The sequence below is a fragment of the Neovison vison genome, chromosome 11 (genome assembly GCF_020171115.1).
Source record: "Neovison vison isolate M4711 chromosome 11, ASM_NN_V1, whole genome shotgun sequence".
NCBI lineage: Eukaryota > Metazoa > Chordata > Mammalia > Carnivora > Mustelidae > Neogale > Neogale vison.
In genome coordinates this window covers 602,871-623,294 of record NC_058101.1, presented here as the reverse complement: position 1 = coordinate 623,294, position 20,424 = coordinate 602,871, and the positions used below count along the sequence as shown (strand labels likewise).

The 20,424-nt window shown below is 37.6% G+C and overlaps 1 protein-coding gene across 11 annotated transcripts in view; it reads right to left on the bottom strand.

Moving 5' to 3' along the window:
• The window catches only part of SEC31A (SEC31 homolog A, COPII coat complex component), an 81,887-nt gene that overhangs the window by 56,651 nt on the left and 4,812 nt on the right, over window positions 1–20,424 (bottom strand). For all 11 annotated transcript variants that reach the window (XM_044224689.1, XM_044224690.1, XM_044224691.1 and 8 more), the window contains exons 2-8: window positions 14,106–14,188; window positions 12,900–13,023; window positions 11,381–11,579; window positions 10,052–10,147; window positions 8,825–8,965; window positions 6,255–6,397; window positions 2,451–2,550 (exon numbers count right to left, since the gene is read on the bottom strand). In XM_044224689.1, the coding sequence (XP_044080624.1) occupies window positions 2,451–2,550; window positions 6,255–6,397; window positions 8,825–8,965; window positions 10,052–10,147; window positions 11,381–11,579; window positions 12,900–13,023; window positions 14,106–14,184 (882 nt within the window). In that variant the 5' untranslated portion in view covers window positions 14,185–14,188. The remainder of the gene's footprint in view (window positions 1–2,450; window positions 2,551–6,254; window positions 6,398–8,824; window positions 8,966–10,051; window positions 10,148–11,380; window positions 11,580–12,899; window positions 13,024–14,105; window positions 14,189–20,424) is intronic.

The window sequence follows — 20,424 nt, the reverse complement described above, 5'->3', positions numbered from 1 at the left end:
AAAAACAATCATAAAAATTCATTTAAAGTACAAAAGGAGTCCACTATGGTAAGCTGTTAGGATAAAAATGAATGCTTCTTCAAACTTGTGACCAGATTTAGAATAAGTACATATTAAAAACTAAAGTTTTTCGGTTTTTATTGAGGTGGTAGTAGCAGATGCATCTGAATGACCAGAACAAATCAGAGTCAGCTTGTTAAAAACTCTAAGAGAGAACGGTCTGATCTCCTGCCCAACTCTGCTACTTGCCAAGATCCAGACAATCATATTTAGGCTATCTGAAGACCACAGTTAAAAAATAACCTCAAGAAGGAAGAATTCACTGAGAAATTTGGTTTTTAGTCAAGCAAAACCATGTATACATCATTTATCTTACTGCAGAATGGAAACAGGTTCAGCATAAACACTTCAGAAGGAGAAAAATACAGAAAAACTGTAAACAAGTGGTTGATGTAAAACCTTTACAATGTAGTAATTATTGCTAACTCAGTGTGATGGTAACTGATGCTCACAGGAGGATAGGTTTTATGTCTGTTTTTAATGATTTTATTTATTTGACAGAGAAAGCAAGGGCAAGGGCAGAGGGAGGGGGGAAGCAGGCTCCCTGCTGAGCAAGGGGCCTGCCAGACTAGGAGCTAGATTCAGGATCCTGGGCTCATGACCTGAACGGAAGGCAGATGCTTAACCGACTGAGCCACCCGGGCGCCCCGGTTTTATGGTTTTAAGAAGTCAAACTAACTTTGACTTTGTGGGATATTTGAAATGTTCAGTTTTATAAGAAAACAGAATTAAGTAAAAAGGTACCTAGCTTACTCACCTTTAAGGCTTACATTGGTCAATAAGACTCATTATTCAGGTTCTTTAAATCATTGTTCTATTCCTAATTTGCACTTGAGTAAAAAAAATCTAATAAACTTTTTATTTCCAGCATATACTAAAAGTCTATGGCTTCAAAGTCCAAGCACACGCAACTAATCATAAGCAAAATTCATTTTATCAAATCATAGAACGGATAAAATTAGAACAGTAATTTCCATGATTTTGAACTCACTAGGAAAGGCACATTATAAAATTTAAGATTTTATTATTTGGTCCACAAACATATGAGGGAAAACTTACTTTAATTTTTTTGTCCTATCTTCCCTAACTTGAACGATTCTACCTTCTTTTAGAAAACTTAAAACCACAAATCAAATAACAAAAGTGCTTGTTTCTATATATTAAAACCTATCAAAGAGGGGTGCCTGCTTCTCTCTCTCCTTCTGCCCCTCCCCCATACTGGTGTGTGAGCTCTCCCTAATAAATACATAAAATTCTAAAAAAGTGAAGTAAAAAATAAAACCTAAAAAACAAAAATCTATGGTCTATTGCCCAATACTGAAAAGACGGAAACCATTCATTCAGCTGAGAAAAATAATTTTTAAAATACTCAGAGATCTTTTTGTCCATTAATTTAATCTAAAGCGATTAAAAGCAATTAAGTTGCATTTATAAAACATTTATATTGAAAAGAAATAAATTTCCCACATCTAAATTTCTATGTATAGAACATATGACAAATATTATAAAGTATATTCCTGCTGTATAGTTCAGAAGAGAAATTAAAAACATACAACGGATTTCCAAAAATCAGAGAGACTCTTCAGGAATGGTAAGGTAGGAAAAAGACCCAAACCTTGAACGCTCCTGCTTTAAAAACACTGATTTCCAGAGATCACACATTAAATAAATCAAACCAAGTATTTCTGAGTGTGGGTCAACATCTTTTATTAGAAATGGGGGGTAGGAGGGCGCCTGGGTGGCTCAGTGGGTGAAGCCACTGCCTTCGGCTCAGGTCATGATCTCAGGGTCCTGGGATCGAGCCCCACATCGGGCTCTCTGCTCAGCGGGGAGCCTGCTTCCTCCTCTCTCTCTGCCTGCCTCTCTGCCTACTTGTGATCTCTCTCTGTCAAATAAATAAATAAAATCTTTAAAAAAAAAAAAAAAAGAAAGAAATGGGCAGTAGGGGATGATTACTAATTTCGAAAATACTACTTCAATGGCTGACTTTCTTGGATGAAACAGGTGAGGGTTAAATAATATTCCTGATAAAATCTCTCCTAGATTAACATTTCGCACGTATCTCTATCTCCATGTCCTTAACTATATTAATGCACTAAAGAATCCATATGGAAAATTTCTTATTCGGCTACCAAAAACATATATAATAGCGGGGCGCCCGGGTGGCTCAGTCATTGAGCAGCTGCCTTTGGCTCAGGTCATGATCCCGGGGCCCTGGGATGGAGCCTTGCACTGGGTTCCCTGCTCTGCGGGGAGCCTGCTTCTCCCACTCCCACTCCCCCTGCTTGTGTTCCCTCTCTCACTGTCTCTCTCGGTCAAATAAATAAGTAAAATCTTAAAAAAATATATATTATAGTAGTTATAGTCTGAGAAATGGTTCCTCCTCACACCTCTCCTGTGTTAGGGTTGGAGCAGAGAATCTTAGCATCTTTTCCGCAGCTCAGCAACAATTCCGGATCTGCCATGCTCCAAGCAATTGCCAAAATCCCCCTATAAAAAACACAAGGTGAAGAAATTTTTAATCTTCAGAAAACCAAGTCTCCCAATGATTCCTGTCTAGGTTCTGGAGACACATGTTGCTAAGAGAAGTATAATTTCATATAATCTTTATGGAAAGTAATTGAGGAATGTGTACACTCTTTGATCACTGAGAAGATATTCAGTATCTTCGCAGAATCAGGAAAACACTGTATAGGACAAGAACCCAAATTAAGACTGCATTTTGTTTCTAACATTTTATTTTTTTTTTTTTGAAGATTTTGTTTATTTATTTGACACCGAGAGAGGGGGAACACAAGCAGGGGAGTAGAAGAGAGAGAGGGAAAGGTAGAAGCAGGCAGCCTGGGGTCATGACCTGAGCCGAAGGCAGATGTTCAACAACTGAGCCACCCAGGAGCCCCACTAATCTTTTATTTTTTAAGAAATTAAAATCTTTGTGAAAATTATAAGGACAGTACGATGTACGGCCTTATACTCCTCACTTTGACTCACTGGTTTGGCCACATTTACTCTAAGTGGCTTTCTCTCTCTCTCCATACATACACTGAGCATTTGAGAGTTAATCAGAGATATTATGACACGTCACCCCCACACTTACCTCTGAGGATAAAATCATCCTTCTGCATAACCACAATACAATTACATACTGAAAATATTTCTTATTTATATGCAGTATTTTAAAATATATAGTCTATATCCAAATTTCCAACTGCATCAATATACTTTCTAACTGCTCCCCCTTTAGAATCCAATCACGCATGTCAAGAATTTCAAGCGTGTCAAGAATGCCTTTCAAAGAAATTCATACATATTTAATATCACATTTTAAAGAACATTTATGGGGGCGCCTGGGTGGCTCAGTGGGTTAAGCCTCTGCCTTCGGCTCAGGTCATGATCTCAGGGTCCTGGGATTGAGCCCTGAGTCAGGCTCTCTGCTTAGCAGGGAGCCTGCTCCCCCTGCCCCTGCCTGCCTCTCTGCCTACTTGTGATCTCTGTCAAATAAATAAAATAGGGGCACCTGAGTGCTCAGTGGGTTAAAGCCTCTGCCTTTGGCTCAGGTCATGATCCCAGGGTCCTGGGATCGAGCCCCGCATCGGGCTCTCTGCTCAGCGGGGAGCCTGCTTCCTCCTCTCTCTCTCTCTGCCTGCTTGTGATCTCTGTCTGTCAAACAAATAAATAAATAATCTTTAAAAAAATAAAATAAGGGACGCCTGGGTGGCGCAGTTGGTTAAACGACTGCCTTCGGCTCAGGGCGTGATCCTGGAGTCCCGGGATCGAGTCCCACATCGGGCTCCCAGCTCCATGGGGAGTCTGCTTCGCTCTCTGACCTTCTCCTCGCTCATGCTCTCTCTCACTGTCTCTCTCTCTCTCAAATAAATAAATAAAATCTTTAAAAAAAATAAAATAAAATAAAATAAAATAAAATAAATTCTTAAAAAAAAAAAATAAAGACCATTACGTTCTTATAGGTATTAAAGAAAAAAACATCACAGAATTATAGAGCAGGAAAGGACCGTAAATCTCATCCAAGCCACCTCCTGCATGTATTATTAGAAGGAGAAAACTGAGAAAACAGAGAGTTGATCTGCTCCTGCAGCTCAGTGTGGTCTTCTGAGATCACACCTAAAACTGGCAGTAGATATAGTGTCAAGAGCCCAGACACTAGGGGCGCCCTAGGTGGTTCAGGTGTTCAGGTGGTTCTAGGGGCGCCTGGGTGGTTCAGGTGTTAAGCATCTGCCTTTGGCTCAGGTCAGGATCCCAGGGTCCTGGGATCAAGCCCCACATCGGGCTCCCTGCTCAGCAGGGATCCTGGTTCTTCCTCTCCCACTCTCCCTGCTTGTGTTCCCTTTCTCGCTGTGTCTCTCTCTGTCAAATAAATAAGTAAAATCTAAAAAAAAAAAAAACAAAAAACAAGGAGCACAGATTCCAGGATCAGAATGTTTGCATCAGAAGTCAGCACTTGACTGGTTATGTGATCTAGGCCAAGTTTACCTTACTGAGCTTCAATTTCCAATTCGTAAAATGGGCTAATGGCATCTGTACCATCGACTTGTTATGAGGATCAACTGACTTCATACTTAAAGTGCTTGTACACTTCCCATATTGTACAAATGTCAGTGTCCTCCCACTATTACGCAAACCTCCCGAGGGCAGGGATTTTTATCTGTCACTGAATCGTAGCATAGTGCTTGGCTCAGAGCTCATGTTCAAGAAGTACATGTTGAATGAATGAACAAAACCTTATCTAACATGGGAAAAATATTACAACTTACCCCAATCATCCCTTCTTTGCTAAAATGCTGACTGAAGCAGTAATATCTAAACAGGACTGCATTTTACTGGACTCTTTTCTCCTTTACATAAAGTTAAGGAGAGGTCAAAAACTTTAAGGCCTCTTAGTGTGCAAATCCACTACCCACTGGGAAAATAGAATTTAAAGCTTTAGTCTATATATCCTTAAACAAGAAAGAAAGTCCAAAAGTACTCAGAAAATATTATAACGTTAAAAGGGATTTGTTTCTTGTTTAAAACTGTTAAACAAATACATATAAATTCCCTGGGTGCCTGTATATCAATGTTAGGAAGCATGCTAATTTACATTTAAGTTTAATGCTACCAGGACACCTGGGTGGCTCAGTTGGTTAAGCGGCTGCCTTCGGCTCAGGTCATGATCCTGGCGTTCTGAGATCGAGTCCCCACATCGGGCTCCTTGCTCGCAGGGAGCCTGCTTCTCCCTCTGCCTCTGCCTGCCACTCTGTCTGCCTGTGCATTCTCTCTCTCTCTCTCTGACAAAATCTTTTAAAAAAAAATTTAATGCCTGAGAAAATTTGCAAATCTTTTAATTTTTTTTAAATTTTAATTTTTTTAACCATTTTTTTAAAAAAAAGTAATTTCTATACCCAACGAGGGGCTTGAACTCATAACCCCAGAGACCAGAGTTGCACGTTCTATCAAATAAGCCAACCAGGTACCCCACTCATACCTTTTTAGAGAATCTGCACATTTATTACAATTAAAAGCAGGGGCACCCACATGGTACAGCTGGTTAAGGGTTCGACTTTTGATTTCAGCTCAGGCTGTGATCTCGGGATTGTGAGGTCAAGCCCCAAGCTGGGCTCTGTGCTCTCTCCTTGAGATCCTCTCTCCCTCTGCCCCTCCCACTCCTGCTCTCAGGCTCTCACTCTTTCTTAAAAATAAATAATAAATAAATCTTTTTAAAAATGATAAAAAATAGAAATTAAATAAAATTAAATTAACAGCAGAATAACCCAAATTTCTCAAAAATACTTTTAAATTAAAATAGACACCTAGAAATAAAACAAACTTTTAAACTGCTGCATGTCCTTGAATGTTATGGAAGACATCAATATTATGATGCTAGTAAACTGGATGATGTCAAGAGAGTTGTCCTACAATGTTGTGGCATACTGGAATTTTAATTTATTCATTATAACTGAAAAAAGGAGTGGAAAACCCTTTATCACATTTTTTATTACTATGATATGAATTGGCTACCATTTTTGAGAAAATCTGACGACTATTGCTTCAAATACATATAATTTATACTGAATTTTACAAGACAGAGACAAAATAGATTCCTTAATTTAAAAACAATTATCTGATAATTCAAAAACAGTAAGTAAATGTATTTTTAAAAATAAAGAATCAAGTTCCTTAGAAGTACAGCATGGTACCTGGCATGGTTTTCCAAGACACGGAGTGGAGAGGAAGCAAAGCGAAGATCCCACATCTGGACCACCGGTAATCTATCATCCTCAGAGGCAAGGACCATCTGAGTCGCAACATCGGGATGCCACGCCAACCCAGAGCAATGCATCTGCAGAGAGTTAAGGCTCACAATGTATCAATCCTACTACTTTATGAAGAGCCAAAATGAGCTTGAGGAACATGCCTTTGTTGAAACAAATGGTAGAAAACATCAGCTCAGGCTTAGTTTTTTAAAAAACAACAAGAAAAAACAAAACCTAAAACTATTAAATTTTGAATCCTGACAGCTACCTCCAGAGCCTGCATTTGCAACCTTCAAGCTATGCTGTCTCTTTAAAACTATGAAATTTTATTCAACAGCCTTCAACAGGACTCTTAAAAGTTAAAAAAAAAAAAAATTTTTTTAAAAGATTTTATTTATTGGGACGCCTGGGTGGCGCAGTTGGTTGGACGACTGCCTCCAGCTCAGGGCGTGATCCTGGAGTCCCGGGATCGAGTCCCACATCAGGCTCCCAGCTCCATGGGGAGTCTGCTTCGCTCTCTGACCTTCTCCTCGCTCATGCTCTCTCTCACTGTCTCTCTCTCTCAAATAAATAAAATAATAAAAAAAAAATCTAAAAAAAAAAAAAAAAAGATTTTATTTATTTATTTGACAGAGATCACAAGCAGGCAGAGAGGCAGGCAGAGAGAGCAAGGGAAGCAGGCTTCCCGCAGAGCAAAGAGCCTGATGTGGGGCTCGATCCCAGGACCCTGGGACCGTGACCTGAGGCGAAGGCAGAGGCTTTAACCCACTGAGCCACCCAGGCGTCCCCCAAATAAAAAATCTTAATGTTTTCAGTTCATCCAGCTATTTGATACACAGCACCATTCTGGACCAGAATAATTCTATACCAAAAATGAGTTTAGGGACGCCTGGGTGGCTCAGTGGGTTAAGCCACTGCCTTCAGCTCAGGTCATGATCTCAGGGTCCTGGGATCGAGCCCCGCATCGGGCTCTCTGCTCAGCTGGGAGCCTGCTTCCTTCTCTCTCTCTCTGCCTGCTTGTGATCTTCTCTGTCAAACAAATAAATAAAATCTTAAAAAAAAAAAAAAAAAAAAGAGTTTACTGGTCAATACTGTAACTGGGGGGAAAGTTTTATATAAATTTAAATACAATTTAATACTTTGGGAAAAATGAAAATAGGTAAGATTATAGTAACAGTGCATGGGTGACTCAGTCAGACAGAAGTCTGACTCTTGGTTTTAGCTCAGGTCATGATCTCAGGGTACCGGGATTGCCCCCACACGGGGCTCCACACTCAGTGGAGTGTCTGCTTCTCTTCTCCTCTGCCCCTCCCCCACGGAGTGTGCTGGATCTCTCAAATAAATAAATAAATAAATAAATAAATCTTTTTTTTTTTTTTTAAAAGATTATAACAAAAAAAGTTTCATACCTTTCCTCTATTTTGTCAAAAAATTCAAGACAGAATATCTAAAGCAACAGCTACCATTTCAATTTTTACATGGAATAAATTAACAGTATTACTAAGAATTACCTGGACATTCATATCCTACTGAACATTCCAAAAGATAATGGAAATGCATACTGTATAATTTATTCAATTAAAATTTGTTTTAAAATTCCTAATTCAGGAGCGCCTGGGTGGCTCAGTGGGTTAACGCCTCTGCCTTCGGCTCCGGTCATGATCCCAGGGTTCTGGGATCGAGCCCCACGCTGGGCTCTCTGCTCAGCAGGGAGACTGCTTCCTCCCCTCTCTCTCTGCCTGCTTGTGATCTCTCTCTCTCTCTCTCTCAAATAAATAAAATATTAAAAAATAATAATAATAAAATTCCTAATTCTTTGAAAAACAGTATCCTGAAGAAATATTTTTCTAAATAGTTTTCTGTGGTTATTGTTCCCCCCACCTTGGTTATTGTTAAGTTATGTATGTATTCTCTGATTTAGGCAAACTTGTTTTTAAAATGTCAAATTAAACAATGTAATGAAAAACAAACTAACAAGATTAAGCCATTTAATTATGTCTAAATTATTTAATAGCACATTAGGACAGAGTATTAAGGAATCTGTAAGGTCTAAAATTTAATGTGTTGTACAGCTATATCTACTGGGCAAATGGGAGATATTAGCTCATTTGAGTAGCGCCTAATCAGAAAAGGTGAAGCCAGGAGTCTAGAAACCACAAGTTCACAGTCATATAATTACTAGCTGGAAAAATTCATATATTCCAGAGAAAGCTAAAGATAAAAAGTTGCTATAATGCTTTGAAACAGCTAGTCAAGTAAGAACAACCAGTATACCATGGATTAAGGAATTTAATTAACTATCTCTCTCTTCATCATTAACAGTATCCAACATGTTTTATCAGAAATTTTATTATCTTCCCCAAGGAAAAAACCTCGATCCAACATGATCGGTCCATGAATAGATAGCAACTGACTTCACAAAATTTGATGTGTTGTCAACACTGACAATATAGAAATAGCTACGGCAGGAACACAGCACGGCTCTGCCCATGACAAGTCAATCACGTACTCACCCTGTTACTATGGTCACTGACTTTGATGATAGGTTCATTTTTTCTGAGATCCCACACAGTGGCCCGGCCACTGGGACTGGCTGATGCTAAAATATGCTGAACTTGTCTGTTCCACGCAACGCAGCTGATATCCTCTGGCGGCTAAAAAGAAGAAACTACTGAAAACCATTTTTCACTTATGATCCAATTAAGTACAAAATCGGATCCTTCTTTTTAAAAAATGAATTAATTAAAATCTGAACCATTTATTCCACAAATTTTTTATATTCATAGGTTCTCAATAAATATAATACAATTTAAAGCTCAGTATACACACCAATTCAAGTATTTTACCTCATTTAATACTGTCTCATCCACCATCCATTTATTAAGCTCCTGCTATAAATCAAGCACTTTTTCTTAATTTGCAAATCCCACAAGGCAGATAATGAACTACAAGTAGACATTGATCAGTATGATGGACAACTACACAGACAAAAGTTACAGCCGCGGGGTGCCTGGGCAGCTCAATGGGTTAGTTGTCTGACTTTCGATTTCAGCTCTGGTCCTGAGTCTGCTTGGGATTCTCTCTCTCCCTTGCCCTCTGCCTATCACCCCCATGTGTTCCCTTCTCTTTCTCTCTCTCAAATAAATAAACAAATAAAATCTTTAAAAATAAATAAATAAAAATAAATGGTAGATCACATGCTAGCATTATACCACCTCCAAGACAGCCAGAATGCTGGGATCCATTTTAACGGCTCCTCAGCCTGAGTAGTCTATAGACCATAAGCCTCACAGAGGCAAGCGGAAGACTGTTCTTTCTTACCTTACAGAAATGCACAGGAAAGGGGCTGAGCTGTTTTTTTCTTAAAAAATAAGTTTCCTTTCTAGTCTATGATTTTTATTCCAAGATTAGATATCATCAAAATACTATACAACATAAAATACTATACTATATAAATTCCTGTATTTAAAAAGTAATCCAAGACTTGTCTCTTTTATTCATTACTGCATGTCGAATACATCAAAGCAGTGTCGGGTGATAAGCACTGAATAAATATTTGCTGCTGAAGGACTCACTGATACTTCAAAGAACACGTTCACTAACACCTTGCTATCCTGAAGGAAAATCAGTAACATCTAAACACTGATTTTAAACAATATATTCTGTGTGAAAAAAATGAAATAAATAAAGTGTTAAAGAATTAGCTGGTTCTTTTGATTACATCAGAATCAATGCAATACCTGTGTTTTGGCTCCTGGTGTCATTGGCGTTGCAAAGTTGTTGAGATCCCAAATGTAGATTTCAGATTCATTAGCACCAGAGGCAACCAGATTAGTCTGCAATAAGAAATAATTAATAATGAAACAACATTTAAGAATAACTAAGAGAACTCTGAATAACTTCAGAGATGGAACGCTCTATCAGTTTTAGGGTATACAACTTTTCTACTTAATTAAAGAACCAAAACTCATGATTTCCTAAATGCTATGGATAATAATCTGAAACTACAATGGTTTTTCAAAGAAGCGTATTATAAGATTCTATTTCACCAAGAAGACAGTATGTCTACTGATATTAAAATACAAGAGATTAAAAAAATAATTATATGGATGAATTCTTAAACAATCATGCAACCATGTGGGGATTATCATTTGTGCAGGAAGGGGATCTGATTGTGAGAGAGAGACAAAAAACAGGCAAAATCAATTACTGTTTCAGACAAATAACTGAATCCTAAAATAATGGTATCTATCTCCGGACACCTCAAAGCCAGCTTCTGCCGCCAGACCCATACAGGGCTAGTAAACTCTCCTGTCTTAAATCCTCAGGTCTTTCTGGTGCATTTACACTCCATTTTGGTCTAGGTGGCAGTACTTCTAGGTTATCTCTGTTGCATACCTTTAGGGTCAAAAAGACTGTAACCCTGTGACATGAAGTACAGGAAGTTAATGGGTTTCATATACTGGCTTTCATCTTTTACTATTCACTCTCATAAGTTCTTTCATCAACTGACACATGGCTATGAAAACAGAGGAACTCTACGGTTGTAACCGCCTATAACCTAAGACACCACCCAGCAAGCAGCTGCTGTTTAAACTCATACACAAAGCAACTAACTATCTCATCTAAAGAGCCGGCACCATAAACTACAGAAATGAAGCTCAGGTTGTATTTCTATACCCTAAGTATTTATTTATAATATAAGAAAAATAACTATTTTAAACTTTCTTAGGGTAATATTCATGTTTCGGTTGTTAAGCTCTAATGTTCTATTAACTCAAGGTATTTGCAAACCTATACATTTATATAATTAACATTAAGTTATGCTTAGGATGGCAAAAGTAGGCTGACTGATTCTGCGCTGCCTGATCCCCTCCATGGAGGTATCAGCATTTACCTTGATCCCAACTCTGAACCCTCCATTATTCAAGGAAATACACTCGTTCATCAGCTCACGGGCACACATTTTTAGCTTTCAGTTCCAAGACTGAGGCACAGCAGATTCGTATGCCTATTTCAAATAGGCAGTGCATGTCTCAAGAGTTATGAATAAACATCAGAAGTCTAACCTGAAAAATATTCACATCCAAGGCTCTTACTGGGCCGGTATGCTTGTCATTTTGGGCAATCACAACTTCCTTGTCTCCAGCTATAATTTTAGAAGGATCGTAAAGAATAATATTTCCATTTTCACCACCTGCAATCAGAACTCCAGAGGCATTCCCTTTGGAATCCATCTTATGAGGGCCCCAAATCAACTTATGGTACCTTTAAGAGAAAATGAGTAAATAACTGATGTAAGTCAAAAGGATAAGAGAAAGCATTCAAAATTGTGTATTTCATTCCACGTGTTTTCATAAATAATCTAAAAACACTGCTGTTCCTCTATTCCTGGTAACCATGCACGACTTGGTGAAATGGCATTTTAGTTTTTATTTATATTCATATGTGCATTTGATTTTATAATCCTGGAGAGTAAAAACTTTCTGGTAGAGGTAACATAGTGTCAGAAAGTATACTTGATTTGTGTGTCAAAAGGTATGGGATTAAGAACGGTTTTACCACTTAGAAACTGTGAGACTCTAGGCAAGATACTGAATCTCCCGAAGCTGCTTTTGGTTCATCTGTAAAACAGAGCTCTAATCAATCATTTCCTTTGATATTATTTGACTACAGAAGTACTCACTGACAAGTAGTCTGTAAAGTAGTAGAAGTGCCAAAGGAGGTATATAAAATTTTCTAAGAAAAGTAATATATTCCAACGGCGGAAAAGCGACATCAAAATGATATCTATTATGACAAGTATCCCCACTGATGGAGAATAAAGATTATGGTTTGGCTAGGAGATGAAAGAGAAGGTGGCATGGAGGTATACAATGACACAAGCGGTGGTGAGTGGGAAAACTGAGAGCCAAAAGGTATTTGGAGTTCCCATCATAGTGGGAGAGCTCTGAAAAATATGAGGTCCCATGAGACGCCATGTGCCAGAGTACAATCTCTTCACCAAAATCGGCCAAACTACTGGGACAATAAAGCATATTTTACTACTCAAATGAAAGTGTCCTTTTCCTGCATTATGATAAGATGTTAAGCACTTGGGAAGATGACCCAGATACCTCCTGTATCAGAAATCATGTCAACAAAAATCTCTGTGATATGTATTTCTAAATACAGAAAGTACAACGAAAAAAATAACCTACCATTCAGAGATAATCACTTTTAACACCCTCATATTCATCCAACTACCCCTTTTTTAAGCCATGCCTATCCTTTTTTTGGTAAACAGTTGAGAAAAGGAGATAAGAGACAGTATGCCTACTGTATCATGAGGAAAAAACAACTAGAAAATTGAGCCTCTCCTTCCCATCCTACATGTCAGTTGTCAATAAAAAAGTCAACAGCACACACACACCCTTCCTTTACTTCCACAGAAACTCACTCATATAGTTTTTCATGAAATATTTCATGTCATTGATGGTCTTCTTGTAGTTTCCAGTAACAACCTATTTATAGACAAACTAGGCATCAACCACAACATAATAACCCCAATGATAAATAATGTGAATTTAAAATTCATCAGTCTCATACCTGTGAGAAGAAGAGAAGGTGGCACAAGACTTCATATCCAAGGACGGGTCAGAAAGGTCTAATTCAAATATCTCGAGGGAAGCACTGGTACTGAACGTTGCATCCAACTGCTGAGCAGATGTTCCTACGGAAAATACATTTATGGTAACTACAGTGCAAAAATAAAAGACTCAGAGAAAACCGTACAAACCAAAGCAAAACAGAAAGGAAATGCACGTTTTCCAACGATCTCACTCATGAGTGCGGTCTTAGTGACTAACATCTCAGGGTGCATGCCATTGAACATCGCTCAAATTCCTGTAGCAATGAATTCTGACACAAGGCTTGAAGACGATGTTTGTAAGAATGGATGGTGCGCGTAACTCTTTAAACCTATAGATATCTTAAAAACTCTGTAAAAACAGTCTCTTGATTTACTCCGCTTATAGTCATAAATGATGTAACTATTTTTATATAAAAATGCTAGCATCAAAATTGTTCTTCATCCAAATTGATATTAACTTTTTTTTTAACATGTTATCTCATGTGCTTAATATTGAGGAATGAAGATAAAACGTAACTTTTATGAAGTGAGGAAGACACTGTAAATGTAGTATGATTTTTTTTTTAAGGATTTTATTTATTTGAGAGAGAGAGTGTAAGTGGGGTGGAGGGGCAAAGAGAAAGAGAGCGAGACAGAAGCAGACTCCCTACTGAGCAGGGAACCCCATGTGGGGCTCAATCCCAGGACCGTGAGATCATGACCTGAGCCAAAGGCAGGCACGTAAGCGACCGAGCCCCCAGGCGCCAGTATCATGACTAAGGCTATGATGAACAAGGAGCTGATAACACAGAAGAAGGTCATTAAACTCAGCTGAAAGGGACGATGGAGTTACTTCATGAGGGAAGGAGAAGCTTTCTAGAAGAGAGGAGCTTGAAATAAGTTTTTTTTTAAAGATTTTATTTATTTATTTGACAGAGAGATCACAGGTAGGCAGAGGCAGGCAGAGAGAGAGGAGGAAGCAGGCTCCCCGCTGAGCAGAGAGCCCGATGCGGGGCTCGATCCCAGGACCCTGGGATCATGACCTGAGCTGAAGGCCGAGGCTTTAACCCACTGAGCCACCCAGTCGCCCCTGAAGTTAAGTTTTAAAGGACAGGTATGAGTAAGCCAAATGTGGAAAAGAAGAAATTAAGTGATTTATACTCTTTCCTCTCTGTGGAACTTACCTGTAGCTAGGTAAATGGGATGATTCTGGGCAGGGCTCCAGGCCTGCATGGCCGTACGGTCTACTTCCTTTAACTTCATCCTCCTAAAGAGAATATTTTACATAGAAATATACTGAACATGTAACACAGAGCATAATTTTTTAACACAGAAATACAATGAACCAACCACTACTTCATTAGTCCAAATGCCAATAAATCAAACTGGTTTAGGTATCATTTGCTGGGAACACTCAGTATTAGAAAGAAGAAAAACTTGTTAAATTATTTTGAGACAACTACAGGGCTTTTCTAATTGTTTACAACTTACAGTCCTTCGACAGAAGAATCAGTTTGGAAAAAAACAGAAACAACACAGGGTAGGACCTGAGGGACTGATCTTCCCTCGCAACACGCTTTTCAGGTAGGGACCGGTGACAGCGTGTCAGAGGACAAGCAAGCATGCAATGAACAAGGTACATCTTCCTGGGTCAGAATTACTAAGTGATTTAGAGCAGTTTAAAAAATTAATTTTAAAGGCTAATTACAGGGAAGAATACAGTAAGCCTACAGATTTTAAAGATCCATTTAGCAGAAATTTTAAGAAGCCGGTCATTCCAAGCTACAACTGCACGCACCACTAGTTTATACATTCCCTTTAAAGTTACTTTGGTCTAAAAATTCAGCAAGTACTGTGCTGTACCTTAAAAAAAAAAAACAAAAAAAATCCTTTGTTAAAAAAAAATCCTTTGTTATTGTACATGAATACATTCACATGGCACAGTATTCCATTGTACGAGGCACCATCATTTACTTACTTAGTTCACTACTGGTGAACATGTGAGTCATTTTTTTTTTTTAAGATTTTATTTATTTATTTGAGAGAGGGAAAGAGAGAATGAGAGCAGAGAGGTCAGAGGGAGAAGCAGACTCCCCAGTGAGCAGGAAGCCCGATGCAGGACTTGATCCTGGAGCTCCAGGATCATAACCTGAGCCCAAGGCAGTTGCTTAACCAATTGAGCCACCCAGGTGCCCCGTGTGAGTTGTTTTAATCTTTTGCTATTTTTACAAAGAATGCTGAAATAAATACCTATATGTACATGTTATTTCATTCATGGGCCTGGATAGCTATAAATTTCCAGAAGTAAAACTGCTGGGTTAAAGATAAATTCAATTTTAATTCTAACGGTTATTGCCAAGTTGCCCTCCATGATAACTGTACCTTTTCACATTCCCCTCCAGCCTTATCAGAGTAACACTTTTGGGTTTTTACCAATGATAGGTGAAAAATGATTACTCTGAGTACTTAACATTTGAATTTCTCGTGCCATAATGTTGAGTATCTTTTTTATATGGTTATAGGTCATCCATATTTCCTTCTCTGTCCTTTTCTATTCTTGTCTGTTTTACTTGCCTATTTTTTTATTGGGTTGTCAGACTTTATTTTAGTTATGGGTTTTTTCTTTTTACGTTTCACAAGATTGCTATTTTTTAAAAATAGATTTTATTTATCAGAGCAGTTTCAGGTTCACAGAACTGGGTGAAAACTACAAAGCCCCCCACCCATCCCTACCCCGGCCCCTCCCACCATAAAGCGCCCTGCACCACAGTGCATTTGCCAGAATCCAACCCCAACCGAGGCATCATTATCAAGCAAAGTCCATGGTTTACTTCAGGGTTCTTTGGGTTTTCTATGGGTTTTGACAAACGAATAATGACACATATTCACCCACCCAAATCCATCCATCCAGACTCAGAATATCATTCAGAAGCTTCCCCGCCCTCAAAATCCGTGTTCCACCTCTTTATCCCTCTCCTCCGATCCCCGTCCTCTCTCCTGGCAGCCACTGACCTCTCTACTCTCTCCCGAGTTTTGCCTTTTTCCACAATGTTAGTTGTAACTATATAGTACACAGCCTTTTCAGATTGGCTTCCTTCACTTAGCAAGAGGTATTTAAAATTCCTGTCTTTTTGTGACTAGATAGCTCATTTCTTTTTAGCACTGAAAAATATTCCATTGTATAGATGTGCCATCCTTTAATAGTCAAATTCACCACTTTCTAAAAAGTGGTTCCTGAATTTTGACTAGGGAGAAAGGCCTTCTGCATGCCAATGTTATGAAAAAATTCACCCATATTTTTCTTCTAAGTAAATTCATTTGTGGCTTTTTTCATTTGTATTTTGACTCAGGACCTGGAATACATACTGCTATACAATATATGTTCAGTTGTGTGTGTGTGTGTTTTAATAATGAAAGCATTTATTGAAAAGTCTTTTTCCTACAATTTTAAGATACCACTTTTACTAAGTTCCTACATTTAGGTTTATTTCTGGATTTACTATTTATGTATTAGGATGTATTACGTATTAGGATGTAGGTTAGGATCTACATTCCCGGATATATTTAGGTGTATTTCTGGATTTTCATTCCTTATGTCCACTTATTTATTTACATGCTAGACATTCGTTTGTTTTTTTTTAAGTTTATTTATTTAAGCAATCACTATACCAAATGTGGGGCTTGAACTCACGACCCCATGATCATTCCAATTTTAGAATATGTGCTGCCAAAATGAGCACAACATGAGATCAGATGCTCTCCCGACTGAGCCATCCAGGCACCCCAAGCACTGTCCTGTTTTAAATACTTAGGCTTTATAGGAACATGATTCCCAAAACCCTTATCCATTGCTTCTCTCCTACACTGTTTCCCTTGCTATCACTGTTTATTACATAAACTTTAAACAGTTTTTGTCTAATTTCCAAAAAATGAGAATGTTAATATTTTTATCAAATCTGCATCAAATTACTATGTTAATCTACAGAGAAAATGACACAATGTTGAATCTTTCCAATGAGAACATATTGTCCTTTAAGCCATCTTTCTCTTTCAGTATTACTTTAAATTTTTTGACATAGTGGGTTTGTTTATTCTTAAGTATTTTATCTTTTGGTTCATAAATGTGGCTCACCCCCACCCCACTGTCTTCCTGGTATTGTACAAAAGTTAATAGAATTTGTACTACCATATTAAGCACTAGTGATAACAGTGAGATTTCTTACCTTGTTCCTTCCTTTAGTGGGAAAGCCTACTGTATCACCATGGGACAAGACTTCAGGTTTTGAAATACACACACATATGCACAAATATAAATGTATATAATGTGAGGAACGTAGTCATCGATTACTGTTTTATTGAATGCTATTTAAAAGACGGAGTCTTGAATTTTGTCAAATGCTTTTCATGAGGTAATCAGAATGACCGCGGATTCTTCTTCATAGGTCTATCAATAAAACAGATTATACTAATAGATTTCCTAATATGGACTATCTTTTCCTACCCTGAATAAACTTCTCATGATGTATTATTCTAGTGATTCCCTTTGTTTAACAGAGTTATGCTTCTGGAGTTGTAACGAAGATTGCATCTATACTTTTCTTCTTTTATGGAATCTTTGTCAAGTTTTGATATCAATATTATACTCACTTCATTAAAAATATAGTTTTCTTTTTTTTAAAGATTTTATTTATTCATTTGAGAGAGCACGAGCCGAGTGAGAGGCAGAGGGAGAAGCAGACTCCCTACTAAGCGGGGAGCCGGAAGAGAGGCTTGATCCCAGGACCCTGAGATCGTGACCGTAGCCGAAGACAGATGCTTAACCATCTAAGCTACCCAGGCGACCCCAAAATGTAGTTTTCCATCTTCTATGCTCTGCAACAGTTTCAACAGAAGCACTGAAATTATTGGTTCTTCAAAGATTCAGCAGAATTCTCTCAAGAAACATCCAGGCCAGATGATTTTTGGAGAGGAGTTTCTCCTTAGCTAATTTTCTCTATTTCTTGTATAGAAATTGATCTATTTGAAATTTTTTATTCAAGGTCATTTTTCGTAAATTATATTTTCCTATGATATTCCTCCAATTTTTTTTACAGTTTCTCATTTTTTAGACTTGAACGACACTCACAATTCTTTAAATTTTTGCTATTTATGATTATTAGTCTTTATTTATTACATATATTTGTGTTTTGTTCCCCCTACTCTCCTCTTAAATAATTGATTAATTTAACTAGCGATTTGTCTATTTTCAAACAGCCAATTAATTCTGCTTTGTTTTCTAATTCCTTCCTTCCTTTCCTTCTTTCTTTTTTTAAAGACTTTATTTTATTTACTTGACAGAGAGAGACAGCAAAAGAGGGAACACATGCAGGGAAAGTGGGAGAGGGAAAAGCAGGCTTCCTGACCAGCAGGGATCCCAGTGTAGGCTCCATCCCAAGACATGTTAATAATCAGGGATCATGACCTGAGCAGAGGGCAGACGTTTAACGACTGAGCCACCCAGGCACCTCTCTCTTATTTTTATTAATTCCTTCCTTCTACCTTCTTTTCATTTACTTAGATCTTTTTCTAACTTTCTGAGCTAATCGCTTAACCCACTCATTTTTATTATTTATTCTTTACTGACGTAAGTATTTAAAGCTTTGCACTTCTTCTGAGAACTATTTTAGCCAGACTCCATAATTTTTAGTGTTCTCATCACTATGGTCATCAGTATACTGTACAATTTTCATTTGTATTCTCCATAAATCCAAGAGTTGTTTGAACTTAATATGCAAGTGCACAGTGATTTTAATATTATTTCTCCTTTCTAAAATGTACTGAAGTTTTCTTTGGGAACTATAGAGAAGTTTTTGCAAATGAGATCTAAAAAGAAGGGGTACACTGTTTTCAGGGTCAAGTTCCATATATATTAAATCTACCCCATTGACTAAATTGTTTAGGTCATCTACAGTCTTACTGTTTCTCCGTTTAATTTGCCCTGGACCAAGAATACTGAATTAAAAGTCACTTACTCCAGGAGGCGCCTGGGTGGCTCAGTGGGTTAAGCTGCTGCATTCGGCTCGGGTCATGATCTCAGGGTCCTGGGATCGAGTCCCACATCGGGCTCTCTGCTCAGCAGGGAGCCTGCTTCCTCCTGTCTCTCTCTGCCCGCCTCTCTGCCTACTTGTGATCTCTCTCTGTCAAATAAATAAATAAAATCTTTAAAAAAAAAAAAGTCACTTACTCCTAATGCATTTATGCCTATTTTTCCTGGTACCTCCTGAAAGTTGCTTTATGAAAGTTACTTTGTATTTAATACATAGTTACTTGGTTGACAGATATTCATAATGTTAAACATTCACTGTGGAATACACAGTTTAACTTTGTATTCTTCTTCATCTCAAGGAAGCCTTTGGGCCTGAATTCCACTTTGTCTCAAATTAAGAATACCTTAGCTTACTTTTTATGTGCCTTTATGTATCTATATTTGCCCTTTTCAACTTTTCAACCACTTTTTCACTGGCTGCCTTAAATACAGCAAAATAAATACATAAACAAATAGAATTAGATTTTGCCTGGTGATCCAATCTGAAAATTTTTTAATATATTAGCTAGTGAGACCACATAGAATTTACCGATATAAAAGTTTCTCGTGATTTGACAGATATGGTTGTTCTTAGTTCTACATTATTTTGCTATTTAATTTGGTTTTATAATTAAAAAACTTTCCCTATTGTCCCTATTTGTGTATTTATAATTTTTCTGATAATTAGTATAACTTGTATTTTTGTTCTAATATGTATTTCTGGTTCTATCTTTATAATTGCAAATAATTTTATTTAGTACCATTAATCCTCTATTTCTTTGCACAGTAATTACTGTAAGCACTAATGAAAGTAGTTCACATAATCTTACTTCCCTTCTTGTACTACACAGTTATAGTCAATAGTATTATCTTTTTTAGTGTTTACCTTTGTACTATTGAATATGTTTATACTTCTACCAACTGATTTGCCAGCTTTAAAGGATATCCCAGCCATTACAGATGAGGTGATCCATAAAATTCTTTTACCACCAATTTTTTCCTACTTTCCACTTCTCTTAATCTTTTATAAAGTTTTATAACCAATTCCTACATTATCAGATATTTAACATATAGATTTTATTCTTTCTTCCTTATTCCCACTTTCATTTTAGTCTCAGGTCTACAGTTAAATATATATAATGCTCTCCAAAAGTACTTTTGCTGGCTTTCTTACTCACCTGTAGAGATGAAGTTCATGTTCCAATAGTTTCCCTAAGAGGGCCTTAGACTAACAATATGACCTATGCCTTACATGTTCAAATTATTTATACTTGGAGCTCTCCAAGTATAAAAAAAAAGTATTAAAAATAAAGGCACAGAAATATTAAATAATTTGTATGTGCTAGCAAGGGGTACAGCCAAGATCTGAACTCAGAAGTTTACTTCCAGAGTCCGCACTCTTACTTGCTACCCCAACAAATTCAGGTATTCAATTTTAA